The following is a 22,125-nucleotide window of genomic DNA, read 5'->3' on the forward strand; positions in this document are numbered from 1 at the left end:
TAGAAATATGAGAGAACAGAAAATTTTTATTATAACAACAACAAACAAATAATTCAACTGGGAGGGGGCGGTATGTGCAGAAAGTAATAAAGGTCTGAGTTGATGGAGGTGAAGTGGCAACAGTTAGTTTCACATGAAAAGGAGAGAACTGGTTATTCAGCAAATATGTTGCATTGAAGTCAGTCAAAGAGTTGCTGTAGATATATCTGAATACAGCAAACAGTTCTCTTCTGTGTTGAATCTCTGTCTTTCAACTGCTCTTTCTGGCATTTCACTTAGTTGAGTTCTGAGAGGTCTATTTTCCAAACAACTCTTTGTTCTTCAGTGGGCAGCTTATAAGGAACAATTTGAATCCTTCTGTAAAACTGTTACTAAATAAATTTCCATTCATCTGGAAAGAATTCTATAAGCATCTCCATCAATAGATTATCCAACACAAAGAACCAATCTTTCTTTTTTTATTTTGTATTTATTTATTGAAATTTATTTATTTTTGAGAGACAGAGAGAGACAGAGCACAAGTGGGGGAGGGGCAGAGAGAGAAGGAGACACAGAATCTGAAGCAGGCTCCAGGCTCTGAGCTGTCAGCACAGAGCCCCACGTGGGGCTCGAACTCACAACCATGAGATCATGACCTGATCTGAAGTCCGACACTTAACCGACCAAGCCAGGCAGGCACCCCAAAGAACCAATCTTTCTAACAAACTGTATGGGGAAGGTGATCACTGTGTCCCAAAGGCAAAAACAAGTGAGTAGAAGTCACAATGGGAGAGGGTACACCAATCTAGAAAGAATCTAGATTTTATTCAGGATAAATAGGTAAAGTTTGGGGTCATCTTCTTAGAAGAGCATCAATATGTTTTACTCTGGAGTTCCACAAATTGAGAATTTGTCCCTCCCCTGTTAAGTCAATCAAATATCTACCAATCGCCAACAGTGAACCTGATTATACCCCTTAGTCTTGAGAGTCTGAGAGACAGAAGGAAGAGTGCTCCAAGGTTGGTGAATGAGTTGGGGGTGAGGGGTTGGGGAGGGCCAGCACAAAATGGGTAGGAAATAAGGAGATCTTCTCATTCAAGTTAATCTTCCATAAACAGGTGAAAGAAAAAAAACAAAAGCCTTCTTCAGTGCTCCTATGATAAATTCAAGTAGTCAACATTGACTCTCAATTTGATAACTGGAATTTTGTTGCTTTAGGACATAGAAAACCTCTTTCTCTGCCAATTCTCTCTCCATGTTTTGCTTCATTTCTGTCACTCCAGTTTATCTTCCAGCTTTCTGACTTTGTCTTCAAACTCCCTTCTTATCTGCACCCTCTGTCTCTCTAGCTCTGCTCTGTAAAGTTTTTGCATCACTTGTATTTGTTTCTGAATTTCCTCTTCGGCCTTTTGGTACATCTTATTAGTGTAGCATCTTCCTTCATGCTCAGCCACCACTCACTGGACCAGGGCCAGCAGCTGGTTTCTCTGGGCCTCCTGCTCAGCTTCTGTCGCCAGATTGTTGAAAATGCAGTAGCGATCACTAAACTTCCCCACCAGCTCTTGGATACCTTCTGGTGTTTCCTTTAAGTATTCATGGAAATTGATGCTGTCCAAGTCATCTTTCCGGGTGAATAAGAGAATCATGTATCTCCTAGCTCTGAGTCCAAACATTTGCAGGATCTTTTCCATGGCCTTGTGCTCTTCCTGCATGTACCGGACCAGCAGGACCACCAGGAGCAGAGCATGAGGCCCTGGGGAGGTCAGGAAGATGCAGGGAGCAATCTCCTTGCAGGTGTCAGCATCCTGTGCCTCGGTGTCAAAAATGACAGGCGTATCCACGGCCACAATTTCTCTTCCCTGCCACCTGCGGCTCCCTTTGTTACAGGTCTTGGTGACTGATGTTGCCGCAATGCTGGAATGAAACACTTTCTCTCTGAGGATGCTGTTGCCTGTGGCACTTTTCCCTGCTCCGATCTTACCCACTAAGACAAGTCTCAGCTGTGAAGCTCTTCCATCTTGGTCTCTAAGCCCTGGTACATCAAGAAACAAAAGCCACAGCATTAGGATGGACCTCCAGCTGCTTCCTTATAGGGCCCCCCATATCCCCTCACACACACCCCTCCTCTGTTGCCCCAGGGTCCCCTCCCATAAGTGACTGCTGCACTCCCAGGAACTCTATAGAAGGCTTCTAAAGAAGCCTATTCGAAGTCTATAGAAAGCCTGAAGTTCTCTTGCAATACTTGGGGAATGCCCAAGTACTTTCCAGGATTTCCTGGAGCTTCTAACTCTTCCTGGGTAAGAGATTTTTCTGTGGGCTCTAAGTAGCTCACAGAAGAGGAAACAAAATACTGTAGTTTAAGAAGAGAATTCTGAGCTGCTGCTGCTGGTAGTTGTTCCTCATAAGAGCAATGCAGCAAGTAACACAAAATTTGACTTTGGGGCATCTCAGTGGGAGACCCCTGCCACACCATTTTTATTCAAAATGGAAATTTTCTTCTGCCATTAAGAAGCCAGCCAGGGGGGTTACACAGGCCAACACAACCTTGCAGGGCACAAAAGGGATGCTTGTGTGGAAAGACAAAGTGTCTTTTTCTATTTCATGTGTGCAACCACCCTGTCAGGGATTGTGACATGAGAGAGAACAATATAATTTATATTTAAAGTTAAAAACCTTAGCTTAGAATCCAGTGAAGCTTTTATATTCTAAATTAAGACATTAAAGAATTATAGCCAGAAAATACTGACATTTCTCTAAAATTATTACAAAATCTCTTGATACACAAAAAATTAAAGAAACGGAGCACCTGGGTGGCTCAGTCGATTGAGCATTGGACTCTTGATATCGGCTCAGGACACGATCCCAGAATTTTTGGGTTGAGTCCCACATCAGGCTGCATGCTGAGCATGAAGTCTGCTTAAGATTATCTCTCTCTTTCTCTCTTTGTCTCCCTCTTCCTCTCTTCTCCGTCTCTGTTTCTTAAAAATATGGAGGGGCACCTGAGTGGGTCTGTCGGTTGAGTGCTGGACTTCTACTCAGGTCATGATCCCGCTATTTATGGGTTCCAGTCTAGCTTTGGGCTCTGTGCTGACATCTCAGAGCCTGGTGCCTGTATCCAATTGTGCGTGTCCCTCTCCTTCTTTTTGCCCTTCCCATGCTCATTCTCTCTCTCTCTCTCTCTCTCTCTCACACACACACACACACACAAATGAATAATTTTTTAAATTTTTAATGAAAGAAAAAACGGATACAGTTGAGTGCATTAGTAGAGTTATACTTTCTTAGCTTCACTAGATTAAGCATATTCTACTTCCTAGGACAGTTGACAGGTAATCCCAGCTCAGCATAACAATTCTCACATTTTTCAGAATAACTGTGCCTTAAGTTAAACAACAAATCATCTATATAGCTCTTCTGCATTTCTTTTCAGTAATTCATTGCATATCTCTTCACTGTCTCTATATGGTCCCCATCTTCAGGATTTATAAAGCACAGAACCGCCCTCGACCCAGGTGGAAGATAAGTGTGAATCATATTTGAAAGCCTGTTTCTCCAAGGAGGCAGACCCTGCCAGAACAGCCCTTGAGTGAGGCTGATTCCTGAATGGGAATCCTGTATTATACCCATCCATCTCTCTGTGAACATAATGCATATGGTATGACACTCACAACATTAGAGACACTACTATAAACTGCATTTATTTGTCAGAGACACCAACGGCATTGATCCAGTCCCTTAGACCCAAAATCTAGCAACTGCCCTCGATTCTTCCCTTCCCTTCCCTTCCCTTCCCTTGCTTTCCCTTTCCTTTCCATATCAGCACATTGTCTGAGCTCCACCTACAAATCTGTCTACTTTTCTCTCTCCACTTTGAAGGCCACCACACTAGCTCCCACTACCATCAGAATCCAGACCTCCAGCGTCTCCCAGCTGGTCTCTCTGCTTCCATTTGGTCCCCTTCCATCTACTCTGTCAATTGGAATACTCTTTTTAAAATGCCAATGGAGCAGGGGCGCCTGGGTGGCACAGTCGGTTAAGCGTCCGACTTCAGCCAGGTCACGATCTCGCGGTCCGTGAGTTCGAGCCCCGCGTCGGGCTCTGGGCTGATGGCTCAGAGCCTGGAGCCTGTTTCCGATTCTGTGTCTCCCTCTCTCTCTGCCCCTCCCCCGTTCATGCTCTGTCTCTCTCTGTCCCAAAAATAAATAAATGTTGAAAAAAATTTTTTTTAAAAATAAAATGCCAATGGAGCAGAGAAGAGATATTGCAGAAGCTCCAGCTCTGGGTTCCACAAAATCTGTAGTTGGTCCCCACCTCCTTCCAAGGATTAGCAAAACCATCCCCAATGCAGAGTCCACACATGATAACCAGATCCCTGACCTGAGACAGGTAGATTTCCAGAAACCGAGAACACTGAATACAGAATGGCTAAGATTATCAAAGGAAACATGTGGATGGGAGTTCAGATTATTATTTAGTTAGCATCCCTATGCAAGACTCCAACTTTGGGACAGCCTGAGGCCATCTCCCTAGCGAGGAGGAGTAGGGAAATCACGGGAGGAGAAACAGAAAGGTGTTTTACCCGGAGAGAGTGGACAGGGTGGACAGGAAAGAAAAAGCAGAGGAGATGAAGAGGAGATCAGATACAGGGGTGGAAACATTTTGCTCCAGCCGGATGAGGGCTGGCTGTCAGCACAAGAGAACCCCTCTGCTCGCTGTCCTCCCCCAGCCCAGCCCGGGAGGACTGGATCTCACTGATCTCACCGCAGCTGCTCCTGGGGTCACCGGGGCTGCAGCACAGACCGCTGTTAGAGGTTGCCATTCAATGTGAATTCCTGCCATAGAGAAACATAATGTGTGGTTTTAGGGAGGTGGACGGTACTGGAAGCCTCAACCTCGTGTAGCCAACAGTTTCTTCTCTTCTGCACACTTGCCACTTGGTTTCCCTGCCCTATTTCCCAAGGCTTCTCTGCTCTCCACATTTGGGCTCATCTTCAGATTGTTCCCTTTTCTCCACACAATCATGCACTTCTGGTGGTCTGTTAGCACTCCTTCAGGGTGGCCTTCCCCTGGGATACTGAGGATTTACTGACAGACCCCTTCCACTCCCCTTAAGAAGCCAGACTTGCCTAAACAACGCATTCCTTGTTAATAAATTCCTTTCTTTGTCTTCTCTTTTAATGCCGTCTCCCTGCCTTTAAAGACCTTTCTTCTGTAGCTCAGTGGAGAGCCCCCCTATTTGCAGGATGAGATGCTGCCTGATTCATGAATCTTCCATAAAACCAATTTTCTTCCTGAATAGTGTTTCCTAACAAAATTACTGGAGAAAACTTTGACAAGGACAGGCTGAAAATGCTAGTTGTTCAGGACAGGCTCCTCTGACGGGAAGTTGTTGCATTCACACGACTCCTGAAACAGAATGCTACGGGCACCAGTGAGAGTTACAACAAAGTTTATTGCAATGAGAGTCAAGGCCGACCGATCGGGACCAACACTATCAGGGTGCGGCTTCGAACAGCCGGGGTACAGAGTTTTTATAGCCGATTACATCGTTTTATCATCACCTGGGAACAAAACAGAGAAATAGTTCCCAGATGAGTTAGAAACAGTTCCCAGATGAGTCAGAAACAGTTCCCGGATGAGGTGATTATTTTAGACTTTCTGCCATTAAGTTGCAACCAGTGGATCTCCTTGACCCTGCCTCTGATGCTCTTTTCTTTGAACTTTTGTTTCTTTCATTGGTGAAGCCTAATTTACAAGAGTAAAGCAAGGCTGTTATCTCTTAACCTTCAGTGTCAAAACAAAGCTGTTATTTTTCAAGCTACAGTGTCAACACAAAGCTGTTATCTCTCAAGCTACACGTTAGCCCTACACTACAATTTCACCCTTACAAAGTCATCAAAACACATCAAAACACATCAAAATGTACAACACTGTGAGCAAGACAGACTTCTCTTGTAAGAAGAGTTCTTTGTTTATCCTTTTAGGACAGGGAATAGGAAAGAGCTTCTTGTAAAGGGAGAAGAGAAATCACAGAATTTTTAAAAACCATCTTTGGACACAAGTTGGTGTTGGTGATGGGTGTTAGGGAGGGGGAGGATAACAGAAATACCGAAACAAAAGTTATCTGGGTGTTTCTTAAGGTCCTTTTTCCAGCTTGTGGGCTCTGTTTTCATTCTGGAGTGCTGTTCTGTGTATCCCAGCTCAGATGTCAAATCAAAAGATTGCACTTCTGGACATTCGGATGGCCAACAGGCACATGAAAAGATGCTCAACGTCGCTCCTTATCAGGGAAATACAAATCAAAACCACACTCAGATATCACCTCACGCCAGTCAGAGTGGCCAAAATGAACAAATCAGGAGACTATAGATGCTGAAGAGGATGTGGAGAAACGGGAACTCTCTTGCACTGTTGGTGGGAATGCAAATTAGTGCAGCCACTCTGGAAAGCAGTGTGGAGGTTCCTCAGAAAATTAAAAATAGACCTACCCTATGACTCAGCAATAGCACTACTAGGAATTTACCCAAGGAATACAGGAGTACTGATGCATAGGGGCACTAGTACCCCAATGTTTATAGCAGCACTCTCAACAATAGCCAAATTATGGAAAGAGCCTAAATGTCCATCAACTGATGAATGGATAAAGAAATTGTGGTTTATATACACAATGGAGTACTACGTGGCAATGAGAAAGAATGAAATATGGCCCTTTGTAGCAACGTGGATGGAACTGGAGAGTGTGATGCTAAGTGAAATAAGCCATACAGAGAAAGACAGATACCATATGGTTTCACTCTTATGTGTATCCTGAGAAACTTAACAGAAACCCATGGAGGAGGGGAAGGAAAAAAAAAAAAAAAGAGGTTAGAGTGGGAGAGAGCCAAAGCATAAGAGACTCTTAAAAACTGAGAACAAACTGAGGGTTGATGGGGGGTGAGAGGGAGGGGAGAGTGGGTGATGGGTATTGAGGAGGGCACCTTTTGGGATGAGCACTGGGTGTTGTATGGAAACCAATTTGACAATAAATTTCATATATTGAAAAAAAAAGACTGCACTTCTGACAACACAAAGAAATAAAAGGCATCCAAATTGGCCAAGAGGAGGTCAAACTTACACTCTTCGCAGATGACGTGATACTCTATATGGAAAACCCAAAAGATTCCATGAAAAAACTGCTAGAACTGATCGATGAATTCAGCTAAGTTGCAGGATATAAAATCAATGCACAGAAATTAGTTGCATTCCTATACACCAATAATGAAGAACAGAAAGAGAAATCAAGGAATTGATCCCATTTACCATTACACCAAAAACCGTAAAATACCTAGGAATAAATCCAACCAAAGAGGTGAAAAATCTGTACACTGAAAACTAGAAAGTTTATGAAAAATGGAAAAAGATTCCATGCTCCTGGATAGGAAGAATAAATATTGTTGAAATGTCAATACTACCCAAAGCAATCTACATATTCAATTCAATACCTATTAAAATAACACCATCATTCCTCACAGAGCTAGAACAAACAATCCTAAAATTTGTATGGAACTAGAAAAGACCCTGAATAGCCAAATGAATCTTGAAAAAGAAAACCAAAGCTGGAGGCATCATACTCCCAGACTTCAAGCTGTATTACAAACCTGTAATCATCAAGACAGTATGGTATTGGCACAAAAACAGACACTCAAATCAATAGAACAGAATAAAGAACCCAGAAATGGACCCACAAACGTATGGTCAACTAATCTTTGACAAAGCAGGAAAGAATATCCAATGGAATAAAGATAGTCTTGTCAGCAAGTGATGCTGGGAAAACTGGACAGCGACATGCAGAAAAATGAACCTAGACCACTTTCTTACACCATACATAAAAGTAAACTCAAAATGTATGAAAGACCTAAATGTAAGACAGGAAACCATCAAAATACTCAAGGAGAATGCAGGCAAAAAAAAAAAAAACCTCTTTGACCTTGGCTGCAGCAACTTTACTCAACACGTCTCTAGAGGCAAGGGAAACAAAAGCAAAAGTGACCTATTAGGACCTCATCAAAATAAAAAATCTTCTGCACAGCAAAGGAAACAATCAGCCAAAGTAAAAGGCAACTGACGGAACGGGAGAATATATTTGCAAATGACATATCAGATAATGGGTTAGTATCCAAAATCTATAAAGAACTTATCAAATTCAACATCCCCCCCAAAAAATAATCCAGTGAATAAATGGACAAAAGACATGAATAGACACTTCTCCGAAGAAGACATCCAGATGGCCAACTGACACATGAAAAAAAAATGCTCAACATCACTCATCATCAGGAAAATACAAATCAAAACCACAGTGAGACAGCACCTCATACCTGTCAGAATGGCTAACATTAACAAATCAGGCAACAATAGATGTTGGTGAGGATGTGTAGAAAGAGGATCTCTTTTGCACTGCTGGTGGGAATGAAAACTGGTGCAGCCACTCTGGAAAACAGTATAGAGGTTCCTCAAAAAATTAAAAATAGAACTACCCTACGACCCAGCAGTTGCACTGCTAGGTATTTAGCCAAGGGATACAGGTGTGCTGTTTTGAAGGGGCACACGCACCCCAGTGTTTATAGCAGCACTATTAACAATAGCCAAAGTATGGAAAGAGCCCAAAGTATGGAAAGAGCCCATATCAATGGATGAATGGATAAAGAAGTGTGGTATATATATGCAATGGAGTATTACAAGCAATCAAAAAGAATGAAACCTTGCCATTTGAAACTATGTGGTTGGAGCTAGAGGGTATTCTGCTAGGTGAAATTAGTCAGAGGAAGACCAATATCATATGACTTCACTCATATGAGAACTTTAAGACACAAAAAAGATGAACATAAGGGAAGGGAAGCACAACTAATATAAAAACAGGGAGGGGGACAAAACATAAGAGACTCTTAAATATGGAGAACAAACAGAGGGTTCCTGGAGGAGTTGTGGGAGGGGCGATGGGCTAAATGGGTAAGGGGCATTAAGAAATCTACTCCGGAAAACATTGTTGTAAATATGCTAGCTAACTAAGGGGTAAATTAAAAAATAAATAAATCATTAAAAAGAAAGAAAGAAAGCATTCACACCTTAGTACATACTAAAACTGTAGCCCATCAAAGCAGAAAGACTATCTTAAAGGGAGTCAGAAAGAACAGACAGATGACATTTGAGGAAGGGATATTTGGAGTTATACTTTTTTTTTTTATTTAGAGAGATATAGCATGAGCTGGAAGGAGCAAAGAGAAAGAGAACCTCAAGCAGGCTCTGTGCTGTCAGTGAAGAGCCCAATGTAGGGCTTGATCCCAAGAACTGTGAGATCATGACCTGAGCACAGAACAAGAGCTGAACGCTTAACTCACTGAGCCACCCTAGCACCCCTGATTTTTTTAAGTAAGCTCTACATCGAACATGGGGCTCGAACCCATGACCCTGAGAGCAAGAGTCAGGCACTATATCAACTGAGCCAGGCAGAGTAACAGAGGAAGCCAAGAAACAGTGGAGGCAGATTCTCAGTGTGCTGAGAGAAAATAACAGCCAACCTGAAATCCTAGACTCAGAATCACTGTCAAAAATAAGGACAAAATACATGCACACATTTCAGGTAACAGAGACTGAGAGTTCTTGCCAACAGCACAATCTCATTAGAGGAACTTGTAAAGAATGTATCTGAGGCAAAAGGAAAGTAATCCAGATAGTAAGTCACAGATGAAAGAAAAAAAAGTAAGTTAAAATGAATGCCAACTATGTAAAATAATACTAATGCTTCATAAAGTTTAAAAGGGGGGGGGGAATGAGAAAATTAAACATTCAACAATAACAATATATAGGTTGGGGTTAAGGGTGGGAATGGAATTAAAATGTTCTAATTTGTTGTATACGAAGAAGATTAAAATATAGATTTCTTGAGATTTTGAGAAGTTAAGAATGTATGTTGTAATCACTGGGCGATTTCAGGAAAAGCATAGATAATTTCCAAACCAGTAGAGAAAAACATAAAATGTGGGGGGGAAAAAAACTAAATAATTCAAGTTAAACCACAAAGAAGAAGGGGAAGAAAGAGAAATATGGAACTGGTTGGACACATAGAAAGTAAAAAATAAAACTTCATGCATCCGAATAGGTCACAAGTTTTAATTATGATAAATGCACTAAAGTTTTCAGTTAAAAAAAAAATAAAGAGTTTTGGAGGGGACTGAAGAAGAAATTCAAGTCAAAAACGTTAAGTGAGGGAAAACTTGAAAGCAATAGTATAGGTAAACCTACAAGCAAATTCTAAACAAATAAGAACAGAATATCAAACTACATAGAATTTTCATTCAATAATTATCAAGAGGTTATCATGTGCCAGGCACTGTTCTGGGCAACTGAATACATCAGCAATGAGAGCTGGTAAGGATCCTTGCCTTTCTGAATCATTTAGTGGTCTTTGAAGGAGCAGAAAATGAACAAAAATTTGTAAATTACAAAAGATATGAGATGTTCCCTTGTATAAGAAGGAAAATCACAGAGGAGGGTAAAGAGGGGAGAGATCAGAGAAGATGAGTTGAATGCACACCACGGTCTCGAAACACCTGCCCTGCTCATGTAAGTAGTGTAAGTAGTCCCATTCATCAAGATAAAACACGGTTTTACAATGTTATGCACCACAAAGGGAGGCATCACATGTATAAAGGGAATAATCGAATCACAAGAGGAAATAGACAAATCTCCATGTATGGTGATAGATTTTAACACACATCTCTCATTTCTAGAACAGGAAGATAGAAAAAATAAAAAAGTAGACAGAAGATTTAGGCAACATGATTAATAAGTCTGATCTAATGAGCATATGTAGACTATTTCAGAAAACTTCCAGCCAGCTGTTTTCAAGTACATAGGAAACATTTATTATCATTACTCTTACATTTATCCAAGAAGAAATGCTTAAAATTTTTATAGTATTAAAATAATATAGACAACATTTCCTCACCACAATGTAATTAAAAGAAAAGTAAATAGGGGCGCCTGGGTGGCGCAGTCGGTTAAGCGTCCGACTTCAGCCAGGTCACGATCTCGCGGTCCGTGAGTTCAAGCCCCGCGTCAGGCTCTGGGCTGATGGCTCGAAGACTGGAGCCTGTTTCCGATTCTGTGTCTCCCTCTCTCTCTGCCCCTCCCCCGTTCATGCTCTGTCTCTCTCTGTTCCAAAAATAAATAAACGTTGAAAAAAAATTTAAATTAAAAAAAAAGAAAAGTAAATAAAATGTCATATGTTTAGCAATTGGAGAACACAGTTTTAAATAACTGAAGGGTCAAAAGAGACAAAAACAGAAACTGATCAATATTTGGAATGAAGTGTAATTAAATAACTGCATTTCAAAGCTTATGAAAAATTAAAATTTAGCTTTCAGTGTGCCTATTAGGAAAGAGAAAGATTGAAAATTAATTAGCAAAATACATATCTGCTTCTGATTCTGTGTCTCCCTCTCTCTCTGCTGCTCCCCCGCTCATGCTCTGTCTCTCCCTCTCTCTCTCTCTCAAAAATAAATAAGCACTTAAAAAAAATTTAATTTCACTGAAGTGTAAATCTTCTACTGTCCCTGGCATATGCCGCTCCCTGAGAAGAACCTGCACTGTAGACAGGGCTCCTTAGAGCTCTCCCCATCCTGCCCTTCTCCTCCTGTCCTTGCCTTGGCTCTGATTGCTCATGGGCTGGGGGAGAAGAGGCAGGAACACTGAAGACCAGTCAGGGGTAGTCTGGCCTTGGTGGGGGTGGGGGATGGTGGCAGCATACTTAGTGGCTCTTTCCCTGCCCAGGAGACCTTTAATGAGTCTTTAGAGAGTCTTCCCTGGGAATCTGCAATCACAAGTCCAACAAACAGCCACTCTCTCCCCTCCCGCCGGTTGCTTCAATGTCTGTTCCAGGTGCCTGGACTTCCAGAGCTCTGGTCCACACAGAAGCTGCGGGGATCCCTGCTGGGCCCCTGGGCAAGTCCCCTTCAAACTGGCTTTGGCTGCCTCCCTACTGTGTGGCCCACATTTGGCATGAGGAACCTAGCTCTTGCCACCCCCCGCCCATTAGTGAAAGTTTTGACTGCTTCCAAGACAGCCACCACCGTGTGGACCCTGGTCCCTCCACAGAACACAGCAATAGCCTTCATGTATCCCATGGGACCAGCAGGGAGCAAAGCCAAACTCCAAAGGACACACATCAAATCTCTTAACATATACCACCCACATCCCTCTGGCAGCATCAAAGTCCTGAGGCCACCTTACTGGCTTTCGGGAAGTGGGAACCTCCATCTCACTGGACATGGCACGCAGAGAGGAGTCCCTGTGGGGCTTCCCTTATACAGTCACACGGTTTCACCTGGGTCACCTTCTGCACTGGGGAGATGGCTGGCTCAGTTGGAAGAGCATGCAACCCTTGACCTCATGGTCATGAGTTGGAGTCCCACATTGGATGTAGAGATTACTTAAATAAAACCTAAAAAAAAAAAGTCCTTTCCTCTTGACCCCTTCAAATATCTATCAAATTAGTTGAAGGAATAAATCTCACAAAACTGGTTCTGGCTTCCAATGTGAATCTTCTGGCATAGAGCTTTTGACTGTGGGGTATTGGCAATTAGAAAGATTCAGCTGAAATTGGAGACATTTATGTTAACATCCTGCCACATTTACCCCAAAACTTTCACATAACCTTTGGACCCAGATTTCAAGTTAATGCAGGTCATTTATATTGGACCCTATCTTTGACATCTGATATTCAACTTGTCACAAACCTAACTGAACGCTGTGGCTCCTGACTCTACCCTTCCCCTGAAAATCTTACCTATCACCCTGAACTTTCCTGTTTCTGAACAGAAGCATGATCATCCCACCCATCACCCACATGGACACATTCTACACATCCTTCACAGTAGACTTCACACCTAAATCCTTCCTCAGGTCTTCTTCTATGAATCTTTGTTTAAATTCCCCATCATGAGTCATGACTATCACATATTTCAACAACAGGGATCATGCACACATTAAATGCTGGAAATACCACAGTGTTCAGCACTGAAATAGAACCATCTTCAGAGAAAATTGGGACATAAAATATGTTAAGAGAAGTGAGTGAGCAATATTTCAATTGTCAAGTGAAGAGATAATGATTTATTTGATTTACTCGTTTTTTCTCTGGGTATGTGTTACCTTCCAAAATAGAACCTAAGGCTGGGAAAAAAGAAATTAGCTCACGTAAGCTGCACATTCAAACAGCCCTCACACAGGTTAATTGTATTAAGAATGCTTCTGCATATCTCTGAGGGAAAATATCCTTTAAACCGTTCTTAAATGAAAAACCTCAAGACAGGGCATGAATACTTTGCTCCCTAGAGATACTATCACACAGATGAGTCACTTACAAGGAAGTACTTTTGAACATAAGAATTGCATGATGGCAGAGAGTACTTTAATCTTGCTGTATCATTTGACACATGTTTTCTCATAAGAGGATTTTTCTTCCGTGTTGTTTTTACTGCATTCTGAATACTTCTGATGAATCTTAGAAAGAACAGGTATTTAGAATCTTAGGTTTTCCAGACTCAATCTCTAATTTGTCTCCCTAATATTCACTCATTGGTTAATATTCTCAGTCATGTTCACAGACAAAAAAAAAAAAAGGACGACTGTAAAAATTCTAATAATCTGGATTTGGAGTGTCTGCAATCCTCATGAGTGACAGAAAGTCACCCATCTAACTGAATTTTCTCTATTATTTTAGCAAGACAGAACCTTTCATCTATTCACTGCAAATGTCACACCATGGAAGGGTAAGGAGAGATATTTCTGGTGGAAGAAAACAAACACTAGAGGGAATTTTAAGCCATCAACAACAATAAAGACGTTATGAAAGAGAAGTGGGCATCATAAGATTTATCAATCAGATTCTAGCAAGAAAAAGGTGGTCTCTCATTAGGTACTTGGAGAAAGTTTAGAGAAAGAGTACGTTACAAGCTGTAGACACAGGGAATTTGCAAATCACAAGGGACATTACTAGTATCGGTGAAAAATTACAACCCAAACCTGAGAGGGTGAACAAAGACTGGAACACAGAAGGAGAGTTGGGTACAAAGGCCACCAAGGGAGGAGCTATGACCTTTGGCATAGGACTGCAGCTAGTCAGAGATGGCCCTGCAGAGATAGAGGTGGGAGAATGGATACCCCAGCCTTGCTTTTCTACTTCCACAGGGTCTCTGACTTGGACTTTCCATTGGCCAGCCAGGCAGAAGTCAGAGAGCAAGAGATCCCACCAATGCAGTGCATATATATCAGCCTCATGGGGCAAAGAGCTAAGGTGAAGTGTGATTCTACAGAGGCAAATGAAAAATATGTAGCCCAGATGGGGATTTTTCAGATACAATTGGAGATATCTTAAGTTAGGATGGTCCCTAAAAAAAGAAAAGAGAGAAACACAGTAAAAGAAACCTGTGACTTTCAGATCTCCATGAACCACAGAACAATCTTTCCAGAGAAACCAAATACCTCCCTAACATAGGACTTGTGGCCATGCGGTGCAATGACACATGTGACCAGTGGTTCAGACACTAAACATGTGCAGGATTTCTGATTTGAATTTTCCTGAGTCTTTGAACTCTATATGCCATTTCCTGATTATGCCAACTTTGTGTGAAGAGACACAGGTGGGAAGGAGAGGCGGTGGGGACTGAGAGCTGGGAAGAGGCTTCATTCTGGTTAGTTCTCACTGCATAACAAACCATTCGGAAGCTCAGTGGTTAAAAACAAAAACCATCATTTATTTGTTCTCATAAAGCTGCAATATGGGCAGGACGCAGGGGGAATGGCTCATCTTTGCTTTCTGCAACTTCGCCTGAGATGGCGGGGCAGCCAGCAGGCCTGCTTCTGTGTTGCCTCACTTCCATGGCGGGCAAGTTGGTCTGAGTCACAAATGAAAGGTGAGCTGGGAAGTGGGCCAGTGACTTCAGGCCCTCTGCATGGCAGCCTCTCAAGAGGCAGCCTGGGCTTTCTCACAACATGGCAGTCAAGGTCCAAGGGCAAGAACCCCAAGAGGGCAAAGAAGCATTGCCCATATGTAACCTTAGAGTCACAAGGTGTTGCTTCAACCATCTGCTATTAATTGAAACAGTCCCAGATCTGCTCAGTTCCAAGGTAGAGGACACAGGCCCCGCAAGTCAGTGGCAGGAGTAACAGGGTCAGGTTATAGGAAGAATAAGTAGAAGCTATTGTCACAGTTGTCTATGGAAACTACAATCTACCACTATCACAAATCATCATAAATTCAGAAGAAAAAATGAAATGGTCTTTACTACCAAAACATATACCATATTTTTGGAAGCACCCACATAATCACATTTAAAACATGTTCAAATATGCCCTTCTCAGCTTCTTCTCTGATATTTTTTGTTTGTTCAGCATACTTCCTCTTTAGAGATTTTACTTTTTCCTCCCGTTCTTCCTGTGATTTATGAGCATATTCCTTTTCTACTAGTTTAATTTCATTATTTAATTGATCAGTGTAGATCTTCCTCAGGACTTTTGCCTGTTGCTTCAGCCTCTTCTCTGTGTCCTCGTAAATGGCATCAGTAAAGTAATCCCCTCCGTTGCTCTGCACCATCTCCTCTATCAGCTCCACCAGCTCCTGCACTTGAGCTTCCTTCTCGGCCTCTGAGGCTCTGTTGTTGAAGGCACAGTAGCGGTTACCACACTCGCTGATGATGTTTCTTAGTTTCACATCTGCATCTGCTAAGAAGTCACTCAGGCTCTGCTCCTCCAAGTTATCTTTGCGAGTGAACAATATGATCATGTGCTTCAAGGCTGGCTTCCCAAAGAGAGCCTTGATCAATGCCACGGTCTTCTGCTCTTCATTCATGTAGCGGCCCAGCTGGAGGACCAACACGATGGCATGAGGCCCAGGGCAGGAGTAGAGGACACACTGGCTGATTTCCCTGCATGTAGTATCCAGGGTGTCCTTGGTGTGAAAGAGCCCTGGGGTGTCAACAACAAAAAGTTTCCTCCCCTTCCATTCCTGGGATGCTCTTTGACAGCTGGAGGTGACAGCATGGGGAGCAACTCTAGACTCAAAGACTCTACTCCCCAGGATGGTGTTGGCCGTTGCGCTCTTCCCACTTCCAGTTTTCCCCACTAGTACAATCCTCAGAGTGTTGTCCTGAGGGTACGCCATGTCACTACCAGAAGCCTCTGGGGCATAAAAAAGGGAAGGAGAAGAAAAAGAGTCAATAGAGGTAAGTGGAAACCATCACCTCACTCTTATGACTTTTGTGTTCCTCCCTGAAATCCTGCAGTAGTCTACTATCCGTGTTGGTCCCATAAATACAGAAAGATGAAACAATTCAATCACCATGGGAGAAACAACAAAGTAGTTAAAGAGTTCCCCTACAAAAGAGTACCAGGCCCAGATGGTTTCATGGGGATCTCATTTAAACCTTTCTTAAACTATTCCTGATGACTTAAAACAGAAGGAAACCTTTCCAATTCTTTCTATGACACAAGTATGATATTGATCCCAAAGGTTAACAAAGATTTCACCAATAAATAAAGCTACAGACATGTCTCATTTGCGAATACTAATGCCAAAATCCCAAATAAATTGTCAGACACTAAAAAGTAATACCCCACAATTACATGTGATTTATTTCAGAAATACTAGGGTGGTTCAATATGAGAAAATGGATTGTTACAACACATCTCTAGTAGTACACTAAGAAGAAAAATACCTCGATGCGGAAGAGACAATTCCCCACATTCAACACTGATTTAATAGATACTTCTTTAACGTGATTTTATATAAATATAAGTTAAAAATTTTTGTCACCACTTTTTTCCCTGCAGATAAAATAGTTGACTATTACGTTCATTTGGATGAATGAAGAAAGAAAATTAGCCGGTAGAGTCAAAAAACAGAAGAACGATGAGGGAGGACTAGTTCTACCATATAGTAAAATATTTTAGCCCCTATAATTAAGGCAGTAGGACGTGTGTGTGAACAGAGACAGAACGGAAAACAAAAACAGACAATTCAGAAATAGACCAAATTGGTCGACTATATTCATGAGTATTCAGTTCAATTGTATTATGTTACATTTATCTTCCGTGAGGCATCCGTGAGCATCTCACAGCAATGGGGAGAAAGATGGACTAATAACCAGCATTGGGATAACTACAAACCACACAGAAAAAGACAAACTGCACCCACGTCTTCATGCCATTCACATATTAAACATTAGAAATATAAACACTAAAAAGCAATCCACATAAATACTAGAAGAAACTCAGACATAGCCTTTGTAACCTAGGGGCGGGGAAACTCTTTCTAAGATTTGAAAGATTGTAAGGAAAAGGATTCATACATCTGACTACATAAAAATCTAAAAGACAGTGGGAGACAATAAACACCACAGACAATTAAAATATGAATGTCAGACTATATCAAAGAGGGTTAATTCTCCACTTATACAAAGAATACCTAAAAGTAGAGAGACAAATGTCGAATACCTCAATAGAAAGTGGAGCAAGACATAGGAATAAACAGTTCAAAGAAAAAAAGAAATGTCAATGCTCCTCAACTATGTAAAAATATATGAACACTCACTTAAAGTAGAGAAAAATAAATCCAACATAGGAAAAGAAAAAACTATAACAAATTAAAATTACACTAAGATACTATTTATCCACTTACAGATTTGGCAAAAGTCCAAAAATTTGCTGCTATAATCAGTCGGTAAAGGTTTAGAGGAAACAGGTTTTCTCCTCCATGGCTAATGAGAATAGAAAAACAGTCTAAAACCTACAGGGGAGAAATTAGCAATATCATACAAATTACATATATATTATTCTTGGATTGTGAGTACCAATTTTAGGATTTATGCCTGTAGTGGACAAGGGCAGGTCACCCCTAAACGTGCAACTTTGGCATACTGACTATTTCATACAAAAGTAACTTAAGATACAGCCTGTGTGGCAAGATTAGTAAGACCGTCTTCTGTCCCCGTGCAAGCAGGAAACAAATCTCCCATGTAAAATGTGTCCCTCCTGTCCCAGGAGGTAAAGAGACACCCTTATGATCAGGGATGGGAGATTTAGAGCCAAGAAGACTGTATAAACAGCCCACTACTTTCTAATTTACTACCCCAGCCCAAAGTCTCTTTAGAATTCCTGCCTAACAGATGCTTCAAAAGTTAAGTTTTCCTTGTTTTGTCAATCCCTCAAGATCCATCATCTCTTTACCTAAAAACTATAAAACCTGCCTGCCTTGGTCATTTCTCTTGGTTTTAGTTTCATCACTGAGCATCTGTGCACACTGCTTTTTTTTCTCTTGTTAATCTGCCTCAAGTGAATGTAATTCTTAGTGCAGCTGGAAGACCTTGAAGGGTAGAGGAAGAAGTTTCCCTTTCTTATATCCCACAGCTACACTGACAAAAACATAGGAAAAGATTAGGCATACGTTTATTCTCCACATCACTATTTGTAATACTTAAACACCAAAAATCTGCCAAATGCCCACTAGTAGGGGTCTGATTGAATAAACCAAGGTACATACACACAGTGATGTACTATCCAACTGTAGAAAGGAATAAGAAATACCTCTCTATGCTGGGATGGAGAGATCTCCAGGATATTTCATTAAGCAAAAACAAGGCAAAGTGAAGAAAATAATATTTAGTTTACTGTCATTTCTCTAATGGGGAGGAACATGAACTGTAGGTACAAAATACAACATATGTTTCATGCACATGAAAAAGCAATGGCAGATCATCTGAACCGTCACCAAAGAAGTTACTGACAGAGGGATGGGAGGAATAAGGCGGGGGACAGGGTAGAAGCTGGGAACTACTTCGAGTATACTTAGATTTCATAGATTTGTCTTGAAAGCATGTACTTCCTTCTTTTTGAGAGTTCGAATTACAGCTCTTTTCCTTTATGAAAGACCTACATGTGTAGGTCTACATAAATTCAAAGAGGATTTTTCATTTGTACAAAAAAAAGCTGAACACGAATACAGCGTTCCGCATTTGTTTTACAGCCAGTTGAGCTAATAGAGAGGCCGAGTGGGCCATTGTCCACACCAGCTGCCAATCACCTTCCCCGGGAACCTCACACAGGGGTTCACCATCCAGCCACCAGAGCTGTGAGCCAGATGAGCACGTGGGCTTTCTCTCAATTGAATTTGTGCATCTGTTAACAAGTTGTGTCTAAAAGTATCAGAAACACATAAGAGAGGTTATTTGGGGGAGATCTGGGAATGCGCACCCTTTTTCCATGTACATTCATGGTAATTGCTGCTCTGCTTTATGTCATTTTGTTTCATAAAAGATTTCATAGGAACGTTCTGCTTGCAGAGAGTGAGGAACATCTGGAAATAGCTTACATAATTATAAACAAAAACTATATTTTCAGATAACTAGTAAAAATCAAAAGCAAATGCAATACATAGTATTTGGTGTAATAGACAAACCACACAAAGAATTGGTCCAAGAAACTTGAAAATGCAGTTGCTTCATTGGCTATTGTCCCAATGGGATATAGTGTAGGGCCAAATAGGGGGAAAAAACGTCAAGAAAATCTTAAATTGTTTTCAGGAATCCTGTCCTATTCTTAGATTTTGTGCACATGTGTAGTTTTGAAGCCCAAGGACAAGCCCAGTGACAATGAACACCCTTAGCACCCATACTGTGCCCTTCAAATGCCATTTCCCACCAAAAACATTAAGAATCTTAGGAGAACGTACCGATTCCAGATCTGGGCCAAGAAATGTGCAAGTGGATCTTAGACTATCTGGTCATACTAGAAAGTGAGGATGCTATCAAAAACTACTCAGACTGTGGGATGCCTGGCTAGCTCTGTCAATACAGCATGCATCTCTTGATCCCACATTCATGAGGTCTAGCCCACATTGGGTGCAGAGATCACTTCCAAAAAAAAAAATGTTTGGATCTTACCGAAAGGACTACAGGGCCAACTTGAAGAGGCTGACTGGACAGAGATGGGGTAATTTGAGTACCAATGAGAATAATAATTTCAATGGATTAAAATTCATCAAATATGTTGAAGTTCATGAATTCATATCAATACCATCATCGCAAAAGAAGTGAAGTGTTCTCTTTGGGGTATGCTAGGAAATGATGTCATCAGTCTGAACATGGACAAAAAAGAATCAAGCATTCCTTTTGGCTTATTAACTACACCTTATGAAATGAAAGTATGATTCAGGGGAAGTTTCTTTTTATAGGATTATGCCATCCAATCAATGAAGAAAGATTGATAGAATTATAATACTATAATTTGCGACCGTTAATGAAACAAAGTTAGTCTAGGCCATCATTACTGTCTGCTACATTACAGAAAGAGACAGAAGAATATATAAGGTGTCTTCTGATGGAAGTTTACAACTGCACTTATGAAATATTGCCACCCAACTAACCAGGCAAGCCTTAATCTGATCAAGCCTCTCCTTAAATTTAAATTTATACAAAACATGGAAACTAGAAGATCATGTCATATGACATCTTGAGGATTTAAAGAGCAAAATGTACACTGTCCAATTCTCTTGGACAAAGGACCAACCGTTTCTTAAACAGAAACATTTTACAAAAAGAAACAGGAAGGTGAAAACTTATTTATCAAATTAACCTTAAGAGATATGAAAGAATCGCAATTTATGAACCGCATTGGAGCTGATTTCAATTTTAAAATCTATGAGACAATCTGGGAATTGGAATACACCTGGTAATTTTTAAAAATTCTAATTGCTTTTTGAAATCTGATTATGGTATATTTTGATGACCTTTATCTTCCAGACATAGATATGGAAGTATTTACTGATAAAGTGATAAAATTTTTAGTATTCTGGTAATTTAATACTTTTTAGTATTCTAATGTTTAAAGTGTATGTATGTATGTATGTATGTATTTAATCTCTATACCCAGCATGGGGCTTGAACTCACAACCCTGAGATCAAGAGTCCCATGCTCTTCCCACTGAGCCAGATAGGCGCCCCCACTCTAATTTTTCAAATGAGGAGATTGATGTGGCTCAGAAATGCTGGGAAAGTTGCCCAAGGTCACTGCGCTAATGGGCTTTGGGCAGAGAAGGGATCCAATGCAAAGTATGTCTGACCTCTACACTCATGCATAACCCTTGCACGCTCTGGTCTCTTCCTGGTTCCTTCTCAGGTCCTTGATTCTACATTTCTGTTTACATTGGATCATAAATAGATCATGGGAGGCCAGGGGAGGTAGTTCACTCTCTGTCCAGAAACATGAACTGGTAGCAACCCTGGAATTAGGTAAGGCAACCAAAGGGCTTCACGCACATTTGTTTTCTATAGAATAGCTCATTCTCTCCCCATGGCATCCCTTCCTTACCTCCTCTGTTACACTGTCGATCACACCATTTCTCTCTTACATGTTGGAAAGGACACAGCCAGCTGAATTCTAGACTTCCTGTGCCATTTGTGACCTAGGTATCCCGGGGAATTTCATAAAACCACACGCACACTGTCTAGGATTCAGAATTTTTTTTTTTCAGGAAAAAAGAGGGATTGGGACAGACTGGTCTCTAAATTGCCTTCCAGCTCTAAAGACCTGCCTTGAGGACACTAGTTTCCCACCAAGGGAAATGGATGGGGTGTCAGGCAGCACTTACTCTGTCATGACAGCAACTGATGGAAGATATGCTGTTCAGCAAGTTTGTCCTGCTAAATAGGAGACATGTGGACATGGGCCACTCAATCTGCTTACTCCCACTCTTCCTCCCCCGGGACCCCTTGGCAGCATCCTGTTTGCTGGGCTGCTGGCACGGTATTTGGTCCCTCTCAGACCAGGACCCACACCCATGCACAGCCCTGTGTCCTGCTGCCCCTCCCCGCTCTATTGCCCTAGGACAGGCTCACCTTCTTTACAATGAGCTGATGAGTTACCCAGTGTTCTCCAAAGAAGCTGTTTGAGCTGGTGCTTTTGTTTAACTTAGAAAAAAAAGTGTTTGCACCTTTTAAACCTCTGAGGCAGGAAGCTCAGATTGGGTGGACCTAGTGAAGGAACTATTCGTATTTAAAGAAACAGAAATATTACCCTATAATTTGGGGAATGCTTTAGTTTTACCAAGGTGTAAGC

At 41.4% G+C, this 22,125-nt stretch overlaps 1 protein-coding gene and 1 pseudogene across 3 annotated transcripts in view; both read right to left on the reverse strand.

Annotated features, from left to right (window-relative positions):
- Positions 1 to 633: 633 nt before the first annotated feature.
- LOC115509378 lies at positions 634 to 21,966 on the reverse strand (annotated as a pseudogene).
- The window catches only part of LOC115509379 (GTPase IMAP family member 7-like), a 34,445-nt gene continuing 27,070 nt past the window's right edge, over positions 14,751 to 22,125 (reverse strand). Inside the window, exons 1-3 of one of the 3 annotated variants that reach the window (XM_030308805.2) lie at positions 21,906 to 21,972; positions 17,693 to 17,800; positions 14,751 to 16,194 (exon numbers count right to left, since the gene is read on the reverse strand). In XM_030308805.2, the coding sequence (XP_030164665.1) occupies positions 15,302 to 16,177 (876 nt within the window). In that variant the 5' untranslated portion in view covers positions 16,178 to 16,194; positions 17,693 to 17,800; positions 21,906 to 21,972 and the 3' untranslated portion in view covers positions 14,751 to 15,301. Of the gene's footprint in view, positions 16,195 to 17,692; positions 17,801 to 21,905; positions 21,973 to 22,125 lie in introns of those variants that run through there. The other 2 variants (XM_030308804.2, XM_030308806.1) reach the window with 2 other exon arrangements.

This window comes from Lynx canadensis, chromosome A2 (genome assembly GCF_007474595.2).
Source record: "Lynx canadensis isolate LIC74 chromosome A2, mLynCan4.pri.v2, whole genome shotgun sequence".
NCBI lineage: Eukaryota > Metazoa > Chordata > Mammalia > Carnivora > Felidae > Lynx > Lynx canadensis.